Genomic DNA, 21,931 nt, shown 5'->3' with positions numbered 1-21,931 from the left:
GAGAATGGCAAACTACTCCAGTATTTGCCAAGAAAATCCCAAATGGGGTCGAGTTGGAATAGCCTGAAATGACTCAAACTCCCCAAATTATGCTATCATATTTAGAAGTGGGAGGGAATTTGGAGGTCAACTAGTCTAATTATTTAATTTTACAGATGAGAAAACTGGAACCCAAAGAGGTCAAGTAATAAGAAGACCACAATTTGTACCCATGCCCTCTCATTCCAAACCCAGCCCTTTCCAAAACACTTGGCTAAAAAATGATTGGTAGTCTTAAGAATGGGAGGAAACAGATATTCCAACTTGCTATGACTTCTTATTCTTCATTGATCAAAACTAGTTCCTTAAAGCTAGAAAACCCTTGGAGAGTTGGGGCTGTAAAAATAATACTACAGCCAAATTGTCCCCAATAGTTGTAATTCCTCAGGAATTGTGGCTTAATGGAAAATATTTTGGCAAGTGTCCTTAAAATCCAAAGTGGAAGTATACTGGGTCTATTTCATCAAGGCTGAAAATATGTGAACTAGTTCAGGTCACAAAGAGAGAGCAACAGTATTGGGTTTGGGCTCTTGAGTGCTGCATTTCCAAGCTTGATGAAGTTAAAAGACCCAGTACTCAAAAAAAAGGTAGCTTCAACCCTCTCCCCCTCTCCCCCCCCTCCCCCATACACACACACAAGGAAGATTTGTATGGACTGATACAGAATAAAGTAAAAAAAACAAAACAAGGAAAATAATGTATGTTAACACCATTGTAAAGATAAACAACTTTGAAAAAGTTAAGAATTCCAATCAATGATTGAATAATCAGCCCACAATTTTTGGAATCAAGATGCAGAATGAGATGCACAATTTTTAGACACTTTGTAGGAATTTGTTTTACCATGAATATCTGTTAAAAGGGTTTTTATTTGTGGGAAGAGAATGTGGGTGGGGAAGAAAATAAAAGTTTGTTGAGAAAAAATTTAAGTAAAATACTATCTATTAATGGAGATAATATGTAGACAATTAAAATATGAACTAGAATGATTGAAATGAGAGATAATGACAAACCACTTTTTGCAGGAGGAATGGGGATTAGGAAAGGCTTCATTGGTAAAAAGTGAGATTTTCAGCTTTATTTCACCTTGAAAGATTGATAGAATGTGAATAAGAAACAAGTGAGAGAAAATGAGGAATTGACTTTAGGCATAGCTTCAAAAATGTGCTTATTTGATTTCTCGGTACCATTTGGAAATAAACTTCAAATGACAGAAATTTTCTTTAGGACATATTAAGTAAAAACTGTCTTTATTGTCATTTTAAAAAATGAAGGGGATTGTTTCAGAAAAACCTGGGGAAACTTGCATGAACTGATGCAAAGTGAAACAAGCATAACCAGAATGGTTTATATACAGTAACAAAAGTGTATAGACAAACAACTTCAAAGACTTAGAAACTCTAATTAATTCGATGATCAAGCAAGGAAAATTCCAAAGCTTTCATAATGAAAAATGTTATTTATTTCAGGCAATGAAGTGATGGACTTGGAGAATACATTGAGGCATTTCTTTTGATATAGCTAATGTAGAAATTTGCTTTGCCTGACTACAGATGTTTGTGATTTTCTTGCATTCTCATTGATGCATGTGGTGAAAATAAAACTGATTTTAGGGAAAAAAAGAAACAAACCTCAAGGCAACTTTAAAGGAGCAAAAAAAAATTTGGTTAGTTGTGATAAAAGCTGACTTTTATTTAAGAACTTGGTATCCACTGGCAATATGTATTAACAAAATTGATTGTCATGTCTCAAATAGCTAAGTTGATAAAGAAAAGCAGGATAGATAATATATTTGACTTTGTATTTGTAGGCTTATGTAAGTATTTCAGATATCTGGATAACTGGCTTTTCAAATGAAACTAATAAAGTCATACTGTAAATATCTGGCCCATTTAATCCACACTGCTATCTTCAAAATTCTTTTTAGCTACTCCACTTTGGATTAAAAGTTATCACTTAAGGCTGGTACAAAGCCTCCAACCAAAGCCAAGTTGCATTCTCTCTCTGAAGTGGCAACATTTAATATTTCTGTGCTCCTATGAGAGGCCGCATGGCACCAAAACATAAGGCTGGACCAAAAGCCTCCAAGGCCTGGGTTCAAGTCCTCTCTCTGACATATACTGGTTAAGCAAGTAGCTTAATCTCAGTGCCCTAAGCCTAAATTTCAAAGAAGGTGCTAATTTTCACTTTCATTAAATTTCATTTAATGTTTTGTGCATTGGAGAAAGGAATTCTCCTTATTTGGGAGTTCCCTGTATCATTGAAAACACAGGCTCATGTTTCATCCCTAGAGTTCCAAGACAATGAAATGTATTCATTAAAAAAGCTTTTTATATGTGGGGCCTATCAACAAAAAAAATGTTCATTTTATTCACAAAAAAAAAAGTTTTTGTGTATCTCAAGATTTTTCCTTCCAGCTCTAAATGATGTACAACTAGAAGGGCACTTTATATTATGTTTATGTTGACAGTAAGGCCTACAAATGGGATAATTCCAATGCTAATCAAGAATTTTTCTTTTCAAGACCAGTATACTAGCATTGCTCGTTTCCTCCAAAAAATATCTGATCAAGGCATCACTTTTAAATATCATAGATTCAGAGCTGCAAGAGACTTTAAAGGTCATTTAGATCATTTTATAGCTAAGGAAACCAAAGTAGAGATTAAATACCTACTCTAGGCAGTAATAGAGCTGATAATGGAAGGAGGCTCTTCTGACTCCAAATCCTGTGCTTTTTTCAATACATCATTTTAACATTGAAATCAAACTCTGGGAATAAGAAATCTCTTTTCCCCCATTCCCCCTAACCCCCAATCTCAGGATAATGAGAAAGTGCTGGTGTAAATGTGAATCAACATGATATAATGGAAAGATAAGCTCTGGAAGAAGGGCTTACTATCAAAATGAATATCTGCCAAGTGCTGCTGCCCCTTCTCTTCTCTCCCCCTAGGGAGTCTTATTTGGTTGCTCATTGGCAACATATTACTTTACCTCTCTGGCCCCAGACCCTCATCTGTAAAGATAAAGGGGCTGGGATGACACAATCTCCATTTTACAACTCTAGCTCCTCTGGGCCTTCTCTTCTCGATTTCAAGCTCTCTGGGCTCACAAGTGTATTCGTGGCAAGGATGAGGATCCTGACGACTCAGCCAGAAGATTTTGCCCTTTGAGTTACTTTTCCAGAAGTAATGGTTCTATACTGAGCCATCGACATTCTCACCAAGTCCTTGGAATCATTCTGCTTGTGTGAGACAGTGAGCCAAGGTCAGGTACAGTGTGTAGCTATTTATACACTAACCTATGTAAATCTCCTTTGATTCATTTAATGTTTTGTGCATTGGAGAAAATATGACTTTTTAAAAAGGCAAACCAGGAACATTTTCTTGAAAGAAACATTTATTTAGAGTCTCTTCAGTTTCAAACAAATTAGAACAATGTTTTGCTTTGTTTTGTTTTGTTTTGTTTTTTGCATTTTAAGCCTTCAGAGCATATGTACTATATGTCGCATGTACAAAATTCTTTTTCACTAGAGCCCATCCTGACTCATGTAAATATTATAGTCATCAGGCAGATGAAGATTTGCTTAAAAGATAACTGCTTATAGACCTGCTTGAAAAATGACATGATTAAAACAGCTCATATTGTTTCTGACAACAAATGCTTAAGACAACTCATAATTTTAATTTCAAAACAAAACACTTTTCCAAATCAACTATTCAAAAATAAAAATATCATTTTATACTTTTCTCAAAAGAACCTCAACAATTTAAAATAAGTTCCAAATATATACATATTCATAACTTAAGTGCTCTTTTGCTCTACACTTTAGACCCATGCAAGAGTTAAGAGGAAAGATGTGAAATTCTTAAAGAGGTTTTTCTGAGAATGCAGTAAAACTCTTCACTCTGGCAAAGAATAAGGGGGTATACATCTTGTCAATTTCAAAAGCTGTGACTGCAGTCTCACCCGTTGATCTAGAAAGAGAAGATTGATAAATTAATTTCTAACTAATTTAAATTCTCTGGAATCCTTTTTGTCTTTCTTTGGGGCCATAGGATTTTCATTCAGAATTTGTATGATTAACAGTGTATCAGATAAGAGGGAGGAAAACAACAATCTAGCCTAGTTCAGAGGGGAAAGCAGAGAAAGAAACAAAAGAACAATTGACCAGCCCCCAAAAGGAAGCCACCAAGGCTGCATATACTTATGTCTTATTTCTAGGACCAATTGCTTTTTTATTTGGTGTCAAGATCAAATCAAAGCTGCTTGCTATGTCTGAACTTGGTTCTTCTCTATTGCCTCAGACAATTCAGAAAGAGGAGAAATGCCTTCTAGATTATCTACTGCTCTGAACTATATGTGTCCCCATTCAAGGCCAAGGTTGGAAAATAAAAAAATTTATGATGTGTGTAGGAACTTCCCAATGGCTGAAGAAAATGTTATTTACATATCTGAAAGTGATATGATTTTTAAACAATCTTTAATTAAATGCCCAAAAATTATGCTATTAGAACTTTGAATAAAAAGTACTCAGACCTTCTAATTCTCAAAATGCAGAATTTAAGAAGAAAAGGTTATCTTCCTTTGACTATCTTTGCAAATTAATTTGTTTCACTAATTTAAAAAGAAAAATTGGCTTTTATGCCACACAATTAATAATAACAAAATTTATATGTTAAAACTATTTTTTCACTACATGTTTTATACAGGTAGATCTTATCTCCCCAAATAAACCTATTGAGGGGGGCAAGAGACTATATAATGTCTCATATTTTTCTCATATCTCTTGCTGGCTAGTATGTAGCACGATAATGGGTACATACTTTAAAAGATCCGTAGTTTCAGTGGTGTGGGGTACTCCTTCCCTGGTTGAAGATCACCACCCCTCGCATGCCTTAGTAGATGGTCTTCATGAAATGCTGTGGCCAAAAAAAATAATAAATTATCACCTGGTGGCCAACCTTCTGGTGATGAGTTTCTCTAACCTTAAGCTTGGCTGATTCCCAGTTGACAAACATAGTCTGTCAATGGTCTGGTATTCAAAGCCCTCCCAGCTTAAGAGGAGGTAACAGAGCCTGTGTTTCAAAAGCATAATTTTTGTGAACCTAGGATCACTTCCAGACTATGAGGACACAATGGAGTAGAATTTGAGAGGAGGGATGGTGGCAAGTGCTCAATAAATATTTTCCAATGGACTACTAACGAAGGAGAAATGGGACATGCATAGTTCAGAAGAGTGAATAACCCAAAAGTCACTTACATCTGGTCTGAGAATGGTGTTCTAAAAAGAATAACATTCCTAACTAATTTTTGCTTAATATAACAAAAAACCTAGTTTCCATTCTCCAACAGTTAACTAAATAGCAGGGAAAGAAAAGGAACCAAAATTTAAAAAGTGTAAAGGAGAAAATGTAGGAATAGCAGAGTATTAAAAAATTTTCTTGAATAATTTAAATAATCAAAGCATATTAAATTAGTGTCATCATTCTATCTTGCAAGCAAACTCATCTATCATGAAGAATCCAAAATCTGATTGTCTAAGAAATAAGACTCTTGTTATATATATTTTTCCTTATTACACTCAAGACATTTGCTTACTTGTAAGTTATGTGACAGGAATGATGTATCCAGACAAGCTTGTTGAATCTCTGATGACCACTGGAACAAAGCTGGAGACCAACATGAAAGCTCTGATCTGTTTCTTGCACAGGCACTCGACGAAAATACCTATATTTGTAGTCAATTGGCTTCTATAAAAGAAAAGTTAAATAAGAGATAAGAAGCTTTTCTCTATTCCAATGACTATTTCTATGTGGTTTAAGTGAAAATGACAAAAATAACATTATTAATACTCTATACTTCAATAGTTTGTATCTTTTCAAAGGATTTTCTTAGTTAACATTTCATTTAGGTCATCGCAAAAATTTTGTAAAATACAGAGTTTGAGTAGAATTACCTGTTTTTTTTAATCAGCTGAAAAAATTGAGGTGCAGAGAAAAAAAATGACAATTACAGAGCTAGTGGGTGGAAGAACCATGAGAAAAACTTGGGCCCCAGGTCCCTATTATACCGCACAGCTTCTAATACTGATTTTCTGACTGGGCCAAGTCTGCTGCTGGACTTAGATACACTTGAATCTCCCTTTAAGGAAAAAATTTGTAAAGGAAAAGAAAAATAAGAGCAATTCATCTTTTGCCATAATAAGGTAAATGTGTGCATATTGCTTTTTTTTTTTTTCTTACTGAATCAAATGGGCTTAAAAATATATTAAGAAGTGAGCACTAATAAATTTTTATTACTTTTTATGGATAAAAAAGATGGTTTTAAGTCCCCTTACATAAGGACTTGAACTGTTGATTAGAAAATGTTTAGTATATGCCCACACCTCCCCTATGACACTACTCTATGAATAATAGTGTCAAACCATAATCAGCCACAATGTCTGCTGCCTTTGTAGCCATTTACCCAAATGCCAGATGCCATATGGAGATAGAGCAGGGAGAGCAGGAGCATATGGTCGAGAAATTTCCATAGATCAAATCCTGTCCTATGCATCTTATTGCATGATACATAGGACTCCAGCTCTAAATCATACATATTCAATTATATTTTGGTACCACTTAATTCTTAAAAACAATAAGTAGTTAATTATTCTATCAGATTACAAATAACTATCTGGTATAGAGACAGGGCAAGGATGCAAACATACAGAAAATTAACTTATAGAGTTAACATCAAGAATACAGGAACCCAAGAATGTCATGATGACAGAAATCACATGTATTTTGTTCTTTTTTTCTAAGAGAAGGGAAATAATAAGGTCTTTTTCTGGCTCATTTTCAATGGAAAGAGAAATTATTTTCTAGTAATATTCCTGATAAATCAACTAAGCAATCAAAAAAGTATTTATTAAGTACCTATTATGTAGTTGGCATTGTAAATGTTGGGAATATAAAGAAAACAAATCCAATGGTTCTTGCCTAGAAGGTACATACATTTTAAAAGGGGAAGTGTCTGTGTGTATGTGTGTGTGTGTGTGTGTGTGTGTGTGTGTGTGTGTGTGTCTCTATCTTTCTCTCTCTTCCCCCCCCCTCGCCCCAGTAATTTGAAAGGAAAATACAGTAAGTGAAGAGGTACGAAAAAGGCCTCCCACAGATGATATGTAAGATGATCTTTGAAGGATATCTGAAATTAAGAGACAGATCTGAGGAAGGAGACATCAGGGACAGCTTGTATAAAGATATGGAGACAAAATAGGAATTTGGGATATAAGGAACAGCAAGGTCAATTTGTAATGAAGCATCACTAGTGGAAAGCAGTAATGTATCATAAGATGGAAAGGTAGGAGTGGAGCCAGGTTGTGAAAGCATTTAAATGACAGAGTTTGTAATTGAAACTAAAGATTTTAGGGAAGCTGTTATAGTTTATTGAGAAAGGGAGTGAAATGGTCACACCTATATTTTAGAACTATCATTTTGACAGATGTGTGGCGAATGGACTGGAAAGTCTAATTATGTATATTGCAATAATTAAATGAGGAAATTCTAAGGTTGACGACTATGAGAGTGAAAAGAAAGAGACAGATCCAAATGATGTTATAGAAGAAGAATCAATAAGATTTGGCCAGTGAGAAGTCAAGGATATCTAAACCTGTGTAACTGAAAGTAAGATGTTGCCTTCAATAGAAAAAGGGAAGTAAGAAAAAGGAATGGGGTTGGAAGTAAAGATTATGAGTTATATTCTGGACATGTTGAGTTTGAGATATCTACAGGATATACTGTTTATAATGTCCTATAAGCAACTGTTGATTCAGGAATGAATGAAGCTCAGAGGATGGGTTGGATATATGCAAGACACCCTCTCCCCCCCTAAAAGTCATTTGCATCAAGATAATTGAGTTTATGGGTGTTGATAAAAATCATCAAAAGGGAAAAAAAATTGTACATCTGAAACCTTTGTGAAACCTTTTAGGGAATACAATATGAAAGGAAATTAAAAAAAAAAAAAAAAACTAAGGACTGGTCAGATACACAAAAGATCAAAAGAGCAGTTTCATGAAAGCAAAGTAGGAGTAGAGGGTGATCAATAGCGATGAATGCTAAAGAGAATTCAAGAAGGTTGAAGATTACCAAAAGGTTTTATCACATTTACCAATCAAGAAATCTTAGGTAACTTTAGAAAGGGCAGTTTCAAATGAATAATGAGGGTAGGAACAATGACGTTGAGAACTTGGTGAGAGAAGTGAAATATGACTTTTTTTCCCTAGGAATCTATGAAAGGAAGGAGAAAGAAAATGTGGTAATTTGAGAGGATGATAGAGTCAAATTCTTTTATTTTATTTTATTTTACTTTTTAAGATTAGCTCTTCTTCCCTCTTCTAGGTTAGAAATGCATTGACTACACATACACCTTATTCATATTCAAAATATCAGTGTTAACAGATATAGAATCTTTAACCTGTTATTTTTCTGATGAGTGACAGCTTGTCCCTCATTAAGCAGCCTTGTAGCCCTCTGTTCCCAAGGGTCTACTACACTAGCACTGGATGAAGGGCAAACATTCAACTTTTTTGGGCTTTAGCCCTAAAACTATCAAACTCACAGTAAACCCTAAAAATTATCAGAGTTTAGAAAACATTCCAGTTCTCTTCTGATACAAATGATAAGGTATTCTTATTTTTTTTTAATGATATGGTTCCTATCACTAATGAAAGTCATTTCTAGTGTCTTTTAAGGAGCAGCACTAATAAATACTGAATTGAAGAAAGAAAATGATTGATTCTTTCTTGTGTGACATTTTCAGTCATCAAGTATTTTTTATGTATTGATTCTGTGCTAGTTACTGGACCATACTTTGATGATGGAAAGAAAAAGTGAAATAGTTCCTGCTATCAAGAAGCTGCATCAACAGGAAGAAGCATATACACAATAATTTAATTTAATAGTTTAGTACATAATACAAAGTAAATACCAAGTATGGGGAGTGGGACCCTGGTATGAGGTAAGGTCTCAGGTCCAAGGCAAAATTAGAAGGGGGCTCTGCAAAGAACTCAAGAAGTCATTTTGGTGGCTATGAATGCAGAACATACTGGGAAAGGACAAGAATCACACACTTACTTCTTCTTTTTTCTTAGTTATCACAGCAAATACTTTGGTTTGATTGTCTGTGTCCTGGGACAAGCGATAATGACCAAGTAAGATTGCATCAGTTCTAAAATAAGAGAAAAACCCATTAGTTAGCTTTCAGATGTTTGTAAGACATAAGAGAAAAGAGATCAATGAGTGATAGACTCTGTAACAAGTAACTCTAACATGTAGACTGGATGAAAGAACTCAACAAATAAAAACCTGCTATTTTTAGTTCGTAAACGAGGAACAATGGACTGTGGCTCCTCAGGGGTCGTCAGCACCATGACTTGGCCATCAGGAAAGAATCTCATATATCTGTATTTGATAAAAAGAGAACAGAGAACCCCAAAACACCAGTGACACAAGTATACAATATATAAAACCTACAAAAGCTAAACAAACTATGTTTTCAATGTTAAGATTTTCAGGAACTAAAGGGAGGGAAAAGTGTCAAGATGGGTGTTAAGCAATGATGTCTTTCATAATAAGATGCATTATTCTATCTGAAGAAATCAAACATTTAAAATATACTAATCTATAGGACACCTAAATTGATTTTTCACATGATTCTGTGTCTATATAATTTGTGTCTCGATCTAAATACAACTGATTGAATAGCATAAAATAAGGATTACAGTTAACCCATATCAAGCAGTACTGCTAATCAACCTAAGAACAAATATTTCCATAATAAAAAAGTTTTACTGCTGACTCACTGAAAAAAGCCACATTTGAGGAATGAGACATTTGAGGAATGACAAGTCTCTGAACAGGTAAACAAATGGTGGTGGTGATAAACAAGTACAATAAAAGCAAAAGAAATAGTGGTAAATTTATATTCATGACTGAATAAGTGAGAAAGGAGAAATGTAAATGTTCAAAATGATTCTTTTGGCATAACTAGAGAAACTGAAATGTTACTTCTAATTAAAATGTTTAGAGTATAGCTCCCATGTATAATAATAAGAAAGGCAGCAGGGACATATGTGTATGAATTCTACACAGTATCTGAGCAAATAACTAAGAAGAAAAAAATCCAAACCAATTTGCATTGGATAAGTACAATTTTCCTATCTGAATCATACTTGGATAGATATAATTTTTCACTCACTCAGTTTACTACAGCTGTACCTGTAATATTCCACTTGGTGCCAGGCCCGATAGAAACCATCAAGTGATTGTTCGCCTTGTCGAATATATGTTGTTTTGCTGATATAAACTCCTATGTTGGAAAAGGAACAGATTCTTAAAAGCAAAGTCATGAAAAAAAAATGCTTTAAAAATCAAAATGTATATAAAGCTATAAAGTCTACATGTGTCCCTCTAACCCCACATTTGTCCTCTCAACATTTTCTACTATATGCTGATTATTACAATTCCATTTCAGCAAATAAAAATATATGGTACTTAATAAAGGTTCATGCTATTTTTCCATACTTCCTAACTTCTAAAAGCTTAACTTACCATCAAACCGAACACGGGGCCGTTCTAAAAACATCTCTCTCCAGGAGGTGTAAGGAACAAGTTTAATACAACTTCTGCCCCAAACTTTCAAGCAGGCTAAACGCCAGATTTCAGGGTCCCTAGGTAATTAGAGCACATATCCAACTTCATTATACTGAATGGAATAAGCCCCACTACTTGGACGCATAGAGAAATATATCAGTTATAGTAGTGCAAAGGGTTTCAATAAGTCTTTACCTAACTGAGTTTACTGCCTTTTGACTGAAATGACAGCTTATGGCCATGGAGGTTAACAACTACAATGTTATTTTTTGAAACTCATTTTTACAGTTTTATTAAGCTATTATATTTCTCTAAAGACTTTCCTTTAAATGCTTTTACATGGTGAGATAATACATTAAAAACTGTTCCAATGAAAAGTTCTTCCTTTTAATTCCTTCTCCATAGCACTCATTGTTCTCAAAGTATAAGAAAAATTTAAAGAAATACAAAAGTGCTAAGTTCTTCAAAAATTAAGTAGCAATACAGTAAGAGCTTAATGCTGGTTAAATTATGCCATAGAAACCCACTGAAATGGGAAATTATTTAAGATTCAATGGTAAAATGAAGAAATGGATATAATTTCTAAAATAGATTAAAAATTTAAGATTAAAAAAACAAAAACAAAATTCACCCCTAAACATTTCTTCCAATTTCAAGTCTCAAAACATTCAAATGTTTGCTTGACATAAATAGGTAGCAAAATATTAAAATCATGACAACTAATAAAACCCCATCTCCACACCCAATAACCCCTATACAGAGTTAGTGGTTTGCTTTGCTCTAAAAATAAGCCAATACTGATCAAAAAATTTGTTAAATTAACTGATATCACCTGAGAAAGAAAAAGTATACCAAGTGATTAAAAAAAAAAGTGGTTAAAAAATGTGGTTCAAAAATATTTCTTATTTAAATTAGTTTAACTGGCATGCAACCTACTAAAAGTAGCACTCTATTCTATATGAAAACAGATGAAGTTACATTTATCTTATTGAAAGATTAGATTACACCAATCCCATCAGAAAACTGTATTACAGTTTTATTCAGAACAATGCCATGTGGAGTTCATAAAATTTAGAACTGAAAGAGATCTTTGACATTATGTAATCCAATACCAGGCTTAGCTTTGTTCAAAGTCACATAAATTTACTATTTATTCAGTATTCAAATCCTAATTTTCCAATGCCAAATCCAGTGCTCTTTCAACTATACCACATTAAATATTTTGCACATACCATTTTATTAAATTGTACAACTAATAATGGATGTACCCTTCCCTTAATCATATGTCATTTGGCTCTTAAGTTAAATTGTTTCAAAAAGTCAATACCTGGCACAAATATAGAATCCTCTACACACCAGAGACAGCTGTTCTAGAGATCGAAGATCCAAATCACTAGAAACCACCCATCGGAAAATATACATTAGGACTTCCATTGGCAAAACTGCAAACAGAAAATAATCATTAGAATGATCATGTTAAAAAAAATTTTTTCCTACATACTATTATGAATATCTTACTTCTGTTTTCATATAATATCAATGAATCATTTATTTAACCAAAAATAGATAAATTATATTCTCTATGTATAGCGAACTGTTTATATCTGCCTTCACCTAATTCACATTTCTGAACAAGATGCTTCTTGTTACTTTAAACTACTTCAAAGAGGAAATAACTTTTTGTTTAAAGTTTGGGACTAAAATAGGGTTTTCACTAAAGGAAGCAGATATCTTCATATATTAACCAAAGCCCTTTTCCTGCCCAACACTAATAAATATCTTATAATGCCTATTAGCACAATATATACAGGGAATTAATTAAACACAAAAATTAAGTATTATAATTTTTATAATATAGGCAACTAGATGTCTAATCTATAGTGTTTTTGAGAGCAACAAAATACTATCCTATTAAATCTCTTGCACTACCTTGAAAATTTCCAATTATTTTTTGGGTCTCTTAAGTTCCAAGATAAATTAAACAAATTTGCTTCAAGCAAATAAAGTTTAAGTATTTTTAATCATTCACACTATCCCCCAAATCCCTGTAAATATTTGCTGGAGTGTTGAGAGTCCCTGAAATTTTTCTAAGTGTCCTAGCTCCATTACAACATACAATACTGACTCAAACGCCTAACTTAACACTTCTATGATTCTCTCACATCCCAAACCAGAAATACCACCAATACAAATACTGTATCAGAATCTTAAAATTCTAATTGTCAAAAAAAAAAATTAGATTTCTTCCTATACTGCAAGCCAGAACAACTGCCATATAATAGGTAACTATCTAAAGATTTGATAAGTTTAATACACTTATAATGCATCTTAAGTAAAAAAGTATTTCTTCTCAAATTATAGCATCCAAGACTCCATACCTGAAATGTGAGTCTGACTTGTGTCAAGCTCAGGCTGACAAAGTTTGAGCATAGATTCCTGAAAAGTGAGTTGTTGCTGGAAGTAGGACAACAGATCGGCCATTTTGCTATCATCATCATTATCTTCAATGCTGGGGAGAAACAAATGAAATAAATACTTCAATTAAAAATTGTCCTTCCTGAGCTCTCCTAATATAAGAAAGGCAAAAATATGATAGAATTCTCCTGATTTGCAAAGAAATAACAGGTTCCATCCTTGTCCATTAGGAAAAAAAAGCTTAAATATGATCATTCTGATTCCAAGACTTTTGGAATATTTTGCAAACAGATGTTCAGGATTTAATGAAGAGTTTAGTTTTATTTTTAAGCAGTACATAGATTTCATGAAATCTAACATAAAACATAAAAACAAAAAAGTAACTTCAAAAGTTTTAAAATCATATGTTTGAAATGGTTTATGTATCAAGTCTTTTTCAAAGAAAATATGAAAGCTAGTAGAGCAGATGGCAGGTGGCAGCTCATTTTCTAAGTTTCTTAACAGATTATCTTAATTTAGTCCACCTTCAGAAAGTAAGAAAGCCACCTGAAAAATTTAACCATAGCTTTTAAGTCATTCACCAGTGGAAAACCTTGCAGTTCAGAGCTAGGAAAGAGAGATTAATTTTCAACATTCTGTTCTACTTCCCCTAACATAAGTTAGCTATGAAGATAAAAAGATTTCACAAGAAGCTAAGAATTAGAAGGGCTTTTGATAATGGAGGGCAAGTTAAGTTTGGGAACTAATCTCCTTAATTACAAAATAAGAACAATTATAATTATACCACCAATCTTAAAATGATTGTTAGAAAGTACTTTACAAACTTTAATTGCTACATAAACATGAAACATAATTATTATGCAAATCTAAGTGCTATCTTCTCAATAATTCTGTTTGTGTTGCTAAAGCAGTTGGGGTCAAGTGACTTGCCCAGGGTCACACAGCTAGGAAGGGTGTTAAATGCCTGAGGCCAAATTTGAACTCAGGTCCTCCTGAGTTCAGGGCTGGTGCTCTAATCATTGCGCCACCTCTTGACAAATTTTGTAAGAAAAAATAGAAAAATTGTCAATTCTCTTTAAGAGATCAATTCTTAAATACTTTTTATATTATTCAAAATTTATTTTAAAGGAAAGATGGAGGAAGAGTATTTCTATATTATATTCAACAAATAATCTGATGCAGATATCTCTAAGATAGATTTTTTTTTTAAAGCTATCAAAAATTACTGTTAGAGAGTTGACCCCAGTCACATCTGAGAAAGACTGTGAGTGTATTTGATACCAGATGTATCAAACTCACTGGGACACCAGATTAAATATAATTGGAAAATAAGTTACAAAATAAAAATAAAATATAATGTTAATTTTTGGTTTTCCAAATAATATGTGGTCCCCAAAATTTCTAATGAGTTTGACATAACTGTTGTACACATAGTTTGATTTTCTTATAAAGATATCTTTCTTATAAACAAAATAAAAAACACCAAATGAGATGAATTCCTTTTAAATACAATTTTTCTAAAACTTTGTATTTAAGATCGGTTCTGAAAACTTTGTATTTTTACTGGAAAATGTATAATGAGCTTGTGGCAACTCAAAAGATATCACTTTAGCAATAGTATCTGTCCTTTTCGGCTGCAAACTGAGGTGAAGTAGGGGTGTATGGGAGGCTGAACACAGGATCAGAGCTCTAGAATTAAAAGGTACCTCAAAGTACATCTAGTTTGATCCCTTCACTTTACAGAGGCCAAATGAAAGTAACTTTTAATTAAGTTCACTGTTCCAAGTTTGACTTCGCAATAGTAATATACTGTCCAAATAGAAAAATATCTCACTGATTAAAATCTAGAGTTTGTTATTCATTTCTCATTTTAAACTTGGCAAGTTAATTTTTTTCCCCACACATTTGAATTTCTTTACCCTTATTCTAACTCCAATAAAAAAAGATCTTTTGAAATTTAAGTTTCAACTACAATCCCCCCTACATATACACACATCACTTTGGTCTTATAAACAGCTTAAAAACTTAAAAACTTAAAAAAAAAAAAAAAGCCTAAAGTGTCCACTAGCACATACAATCAATAGAATGACGCTATGATATTGAATGACATCCTAAAGCAAGATATTTCAGTGAAATTTGAAAAAATTTCCTTTAGAACCTATTTCTAAGACTTTGGATTGCAACAGTAATGGTCTACATGCATACTTATTAAGATTGAAAACAATTATTGAATAGCTATGATATGTGAAAGGTATTGTGTTAAATGCTACAGGGGTACTGAAAAAAAAAAAGAAAGAGACAGTCTCTGCCCTCTAGGAGCTTAAAAATTAGTAAGAAATATAAGACATATACAACTATGATACAAGATATTATGTGAGAATACAAAATGCTATTGGAGTTCAAAAGACAAATTCACTTCAGGACAGAGGCGTCAAAGAATACTGTACAGAAAGAATGGCACCCAGGGAGGAGCTAGAAGGCACAGTGGATAGAGCACTAGCCCTGAAGTCAAGAGGGCTTGAGTTCAAATCTGGTCTCAGACATTTAACACTTACTTTGTGACCCTAAGCAAGTCACTTAATGACTTCACACTGCCTTGCACACCTCCTCCCTGATCTGAAAGTAAAAATGACACCCTTAGAAGGGTGGAAGGAATAAAGAATGTGAATTGAAGATGTTACTTTAAATTACTGTTTTAAAAGGCTGTTTGATAAAAGGGATTTTAAAAGTTTAGAAGTCATTCAATTTAATCCTTTTTTGATAACTTGCTTTCAATGACTAAATATCTCTCAATCATCAATTCTGGACAAAGTCAAATGAGCTGCTTACAATTTTTAGTTCAATGTACTACCAAATTTTCATTCTTTAATTATTTCTAAAACGTTTTTGATCTAAACATAATTTGGTTGAAACTACATAATTACTACCAGTCTATTATTATATGTTTTGTCAACTGGGCAAAAAGGATTAAGTTTATCAGTCTTTATGCCATAGTGTAGATTTAATTATATACTCACTAGCTATTTCCAACACCATCACCATCTGGTGACCGAGTGTAAGTAATCTTGAACTCTATATCAGGTACAAGCTGCATAGCTCTACGATAAAACTTGATGGCTAAAGGAAGAAATAAAATGAAATTTGTTAAATACATTTTGCTATTTGTTCCATCTCAATGGTAATTTAACTTGATGAAATTCATTAAGCACATCAAAAATCCCTTTTTTCTGAATGTAGTAATAATTCTAATTGATTTACTTCTGTTTTACTAGAAGTTTACAGTAATCATGATTAATATGAAGCTGTTAATATATATCCTCTTCTTACTAAAGATGGTAAATCATGTGATAACTTATGTATTTACTTGCAATATTTTATGTATTATTACTTGCAATATTTTGTTCCTCCTTAATGGTTTACAAATTCTTTGGCAACAGGGATCAGTATTTTTATACCATAAATAAGTCCCTATAAGCATCTATCACAAGGAACATATATAGAAAAGACATCCACTAAACATTTATTAGATTTGAAATCCATCTTTTCACTAACTTCTCCTGTGTATTTCATACTCCACATTTTTTGGGGAGCTTTGAAAACACCAATTGTTTTTAGTCAGTCAGTCAAGAAACATTTATTAAGTATCTACTCCAGGTACTGAGCTAGGTCTAGGACTAAAAAAGAAAGACAAAAAACAGTCCCTGATCCTGTGAAACTCAAACTCTAATGAAGGAGAAGATGGATACAACAATCTATATAGGATAAATAAAAAATAATACATAGAGGGACAGCACTACTGTCAGTTAAGGAGAATGTACTTTTTCTTACCATCACAAGCAAGGAATTAAATTAAAGGAACCCCTAGGTGATTGCTGCTAAGAACAATAGAAACCTGAAGGGCTTTTTAAAATTACTTATTTTTCTATTCCTAATTATTCAGTGCATTTTAAAAAATGTGTACTTCTGGAATTTTTTCTGTCTCCCTCTCTTTCCCCCCACCCATGCAATCTACTGCTAAGGCTTGCTAATTTCATCTCTGCTACATCTCTTAAACAAGCTCCCTTCTCCTCCGATACCATACTCTGATCAGATTCTCCTTACTCACACGTCCTCTAGTGAGATAGCCAATGGTGGGTCTGCCTGCTTCTAATCTCTCTCTCCAATTCTTCTTCTATTCAGCTGCCAAAGTGATTTTCCTAAAGCACAAATCTGACCATCTTAGCCCTACTCAATAAACTTCAATGACTCCCTCTTTTGCCTTTAGGATGAAGAAGAAAATCCTCTATTTGGCCTTCAAAACTCTTCATAATGCACCCCCCCCAACCCCTTTCCAGTTCTCTTAAACTTTACACCCTCCTGTGTACTTTTGGGATCCAATGACATGAGCTCCTCGTTCCTCAAACAAGATGCTCTATCTTCTGTTTCCAAACATTTTCACCAGCTGTCCCCCATGCCTGCATGTTCTTCCTCCTCATCTAAACCTCTTCAAAAGCAATAGTATGGGATGAAATCAAGAAAACCACCCTTTATCCCACATGTTATAGATTTTTTGTAACTATCCCTGATAAAAGCATACTCCTCTACTCATACTATTACATAGTCTATTGGCAAAAGTGCTATGGTTGCAGTTTTCTACTTAAAATTTCTTTCAAATTTTAACATAAATTTTACTGATTTCTTTTGTTTTTATATTGTCATTTCTGAATAATTCCTGTAGAATTAAACTGTCCCTTATAACAAAGAAAAACTACCTGATGAAAAATAACCATAATAAGATCTCAACAGTGCTGTAAATATTCAGAATTCATGTTATAAATAGAAGAAATCAATTGGAATAGCAGGGGTGGGGAGGTAGGGAGAGATAGCACATATGCCAGAATATGCTGCAAAATTACAAAGCATAAGCATGATTCCAAAGAAGAGATAATCCTGACCATCAAATGTGATGATCCTTATTAAATTTTTAGTATGATCATTTATATCTTAGGAATCAACAATGCTACAAAAATTAGGGTTTGATTTACTGTGCTGATTGTCTAGACTTAAGAAAATGTTTATAATACAGATTAAATTTTAAAATATATTGCATAAAATCCCACTCCATCCCCCAGTCAGGTTGTTAAATATTCTAATTGTTAAACATTTTGTTCACCATTAGAACTGAACCTCCTTAATAATATCACAACAAAAAAACCCAATAAAAGATAACTGTGGAAGCCCTGTGTTACTCTATAAACACTGCTTGAGATCTGTGGCAATGTAGTAGAATGCTCAAGGAATAAAGTCATCACCAGACTGAAGGCCTGGTGATAACTGGCATCTATGTAGCTTTAAGGTTTGCAAAGTGCTCAACCCCTATTATTTCATTTGATCCTCATAATAACCCTGAACCCAGGTCACTACTTTGCAGAGGTGCAGAAGTACATGTTAGTATGGCACACTGCATATATTTTTGGACTTTTTCAAAGTATAAATTAATTTTACTGATATTTTTCTCTTCTTACTCTTTTTCTTCACTTTAAAAATATTTGTAATATGGGATGGCTCTCTTGGGAGAAGAGAAAGGACACTGGAAAAAGTTCTGGTGATATATAAAAGCAAGTGATGTCAATAAAAATGTATTTTAAAAAATCAAATGTAGAATACCGTTTTTCTTCCACAACTGGTACAATGACAATTTTACCAATTAATGCAACATTCTACCTCTATAGTCTCCCACCTCTCTGTTTTAAGGCGGGAAATCACAAAATCACAAATTTAGGATTGGAAGAAACCCTGGAGGTCATCAAATCCAACCCTTCATTTTATAGATTAGGAAACTGAGCCTCAGAGAGGTTACAATGACACTTACCTAGTTCACACAGCTACTAAGGGATCACACATTTAGAACTGAAAGAGAATTTAGAGGCCATCAAGTCCAACTCCATCATCTTAAAGCTGAGGAAACTGAGGCTCAAACAAATTAAGTGAACTGCCCAGGGTCCCATTAACTACCAAAGGCATGAAGTAGGATTTAAAACCAAGTATAATGAATTTCAAATCCAATGCTCCACACTATTTCTTGTTGTCTCTTCTTTAGGGCTAAGATAATTTATAATAATTACTCAGACTCTGACTTCCTTTTAGTGTTCGTTTGATGTAAATGATTTGTAGTCATTTTGTATATTGTTCTTTATGTTTCTGTTTATTTTTCTGTATCAGTTTATACAAATCTTTCCATATTTCCCTGAATTCCTGAATTCAGAAATTGTTACTGCCAAATAACACACCAAATACATTTATAAACTAGTGTGTTCTTTCATTCCATAACCAGCTTCACTCCTACTTGTTTCTAGTTTTCTGAAAGTGTAAGACTAGTTTTCAAATTAAGAATCACAAACCAGGAATGGCCATGTGAAAACAAAATCTAGGATTACTAACAATGAGAGAAATAGAAATTTAAAAAGCTCTCAGTTTGCATCTTATGGACTGCAAATTAATAAGGATGACAAAAATGGGAACAATCAGTGATAGTCAAGACAAATGCACTAATCCACTACTGATGGAACTGTGAATTAATTCTGAATTAAAAATTGTGAATTACACATGAGAAATGAACCAAGTTTTTATTCCCTTTGAGTCAGTGAGTCCTACTGTCCCCCCATGGAAGAGACAATAAGAAAGGTCTGATAAATACAAAAATATTCCTTTCAGAATTTTGTGATAATAAAGAATAGGAAATAATGTGGGTATGCATCAAATGAGCAAAAGATGAAAAAACTATGGCATATGAATGTAATGGAACATTACTGTGCAATAAGAAATTAATAATATGAGGAATCTAGAGAAACATGGAAAAAATATTCTCATGCATATTGAAATAAACCATGAAAACTAGAAGAACAATATATATATATATATGTATATATATAATGATTACCACAGTAAATGAAAAGATCACTAAAAGGAAAATGAATCCCAAGTAACTGAAAAATAAATGATAGTCCTGGAGAACAGATTTTAAAATGTATTTCTTTCTTCAGGCAGAGAGATGGGGAACTATGAGGTCAAGATCCTTTGTAGGATGTATATAAGATTCTGACATCATCCTCTACTCCTCACTTGTACACCCCACACATCCAATCTGTTGCCAACTCTTTATTATTTCTACAGTCACAATATCACTCCTGTGTCTCCTTTTCACTCACACAACCACCCATCCTGGATTAAGCTCTCTTTATCTTATGCCTGGTGTAACTGCAAGAGCCTCCTATCTCAAATCTCCCCTCACTCCAGTCTCTCCTCTTAGTTGCCCAAGTCACTTTCCTAAAGCTAATATGTGACCATGTCACTACCTTTCCAACCCTTCCAAAAACTCTAGTGGTTTCTCTGCTACCTCCAGGATCAAATAAAGCCTAGATTTGGCTTTTAGATTTCTTCATAACCTGTTTCCTTCCTATCTTTCTAATCTTATTACACTTCACAACCCTCCTAGCAACTCTGGCCTTATTGCTGTTCCTCACCCACAACACCACTACCTGTTCCAATACCTAGAATGCTACGTGCTCCCCTTTGCCTTGAGATTCTCCTGCATTGCTTTTAGACTTTACTCAAATCCCACCTTATCCAAGAGGCCCTTCATGTTTTCCCCCATTGCTCATGTCTTTGTTCTGACCTCATAGGTACACAGCTGTTTGCATGTTACTTCCTCCATGAGAATTGAGCTCCTTGAGGGCATGGACTGTGTTCTGCCAGGAAGCAGTTGAGTGCTTGGCATAGTATCTGGCATAAAGCCTTTAATAAATGTTTATTAAAGTTTTCCTTTGCTATATGAAAAGGTTCAGTCTAGAGGATGGGAAATAATTGATGTAAAGACAAAAAAGGCTTTAATATAAGTACTACTTTCAATATTCTTATAAATATTAGAGTTTTCTTTTTGTCTCTGACCTCCCAGGAGTCAAAACATGCTAGCTCAAAGGTAAAAGTTTAATTACACATATCACATAATTCCAACTTGTTTTCCAGAACAGACAAACCAATTTATAATTCCACCAACAATGTATTGTTGTTTTCATACAGACCCTCTAACTTCAACTGCTGAGTTTTTTTTTTTATAAAATAAACAAAATAACTTTGCCATATTAAAGATATAAGTGAAATCCCAGAGTTTTAAATTTTCACCTCTTATTATCAGGGATTTAGAAACAGCTTTTATATGGCCATTGATAATTAGCATTTCTTTTGAAAACTGTATCTTTTCACCACTTATCTATATATTAGGGAATGCCTCTCAGTCTTAAATGACTGTATTACTTCCTTAGATATTATGGTTATGTTTTAAAGCCTTTTCTTAGGAATTTTTAATCAAATCTTTATTGTAAAAATGATCATTGGGTTTGATAAGTGTCACAATTTCAATTTATGTCAGTCAAAAAGAATTTATTGTCTTTCAGATATGATGGACTACATATTGAATCACTACCATGCACTGAGGTTGCAATTCTTTTTCTCATTAAGTACATCCATGGCATATCATTACCCCACTATCAAATAACTAGTTTTAGGACCTAACTTCACTCAATATTTATTGACCAATTTAAAAAAATACCCTAAGGCCATGACTGGCATGAAGAACTCCCAGATCAGAACCTTCTTTACTGAAGCAAATATATACCTTTTCTGTAATTTACAGTCTCAGAGAGCTTCCTTGGTTCCTGAGAACATAAGGAATTTGCTCATCACATGCTCAGTAAAATTTTGAGATGAAATTTAAATTCCAAGTCCTCTTGTCTTGAAAACAATTCTATATCTCATATATCATGATGTCTCTCACACTATTAATAAGGAGTACATTAAACAATAAC

At 33.5% G+C, this 21,931-nt stretch overlaps 1 protein-coding gene across 2 annotated transcripts in view; it reads right to left on the bottom strand.

The window, feature by feature from the left end:
• Positions 1-3,417: 3,417 nt before the first annotated feature.
• Positions 3,418-21,931, bottom strand: part of FBXO9 (F-box protein 9) — a 31,349-nt gene continuing 12,835 nt past the window's right edge. The window contains exons 5-14 of one of the 2 annotated variants that reach the window (XR_007953553.1): positions 16,106-16,205; positions 13,052-13,182; positions 12,001-12,115; positions 10,632-10,750; positions 10,299-10,389; positions 9,387-9,482; positions 9,156-9,249; positions 5,638-5,789; positions 4,863-4,958; positions 3,925-4,013 (exon numbers count right to left, since the gene is read on the bottom strand). Coding sequence is in view for 1 of the 2 variants with exons in the window: in XM_051997159.1 (XP_051853119.1) it covers positions 3,905-4,013; positions 5,638-5,789; positions 9,156-9,249; positions 9,387-9,482; positions 10,299-10,389; positions 10,632-10,750; positions 12,001-12,115; positions 13,052-13,182; positions 16,106-16,205 (1,007 nt within the window). In the remaining variant the exon portion in view is untranslated. Of the gene's footprint in view, positions 4,014-4,862; positions 4,959-5,637; positions 5,790-9,155; positions 9,250-9,386; positions 9,483-10,298; positions 10,390-10,631; positions 10,751-12,000; positions 12,116-13,051; positions 13,183-16,105; positions 16,206-21,931 lie in introns of both variants that reach the window. The other variant, XM_051997159.1, reaches the window with a different exon arrangement.

Source organism: Antechinus flavipes, chromosome 4 (assembly GCF_016432865.1).
Source record: "Antechinus flavipes isolate AdamAnt ecotype Samford, QLD, Australia chromosome 4, AdamAnt_v2, whole genome shotgun sequence".
NCBI classification, from domain to species: domain Eukaryota; kingdom Metazoa; phylum Chordata; class Mammalia; order Dasyuromorphia; family Dasyuridae; genus Antechinus; species Antechinus flavipes.
Note: the sequence above shows the minus strand (reverse complement) of the source record. Positions and strands in the feature narration are given on the sequence as shown.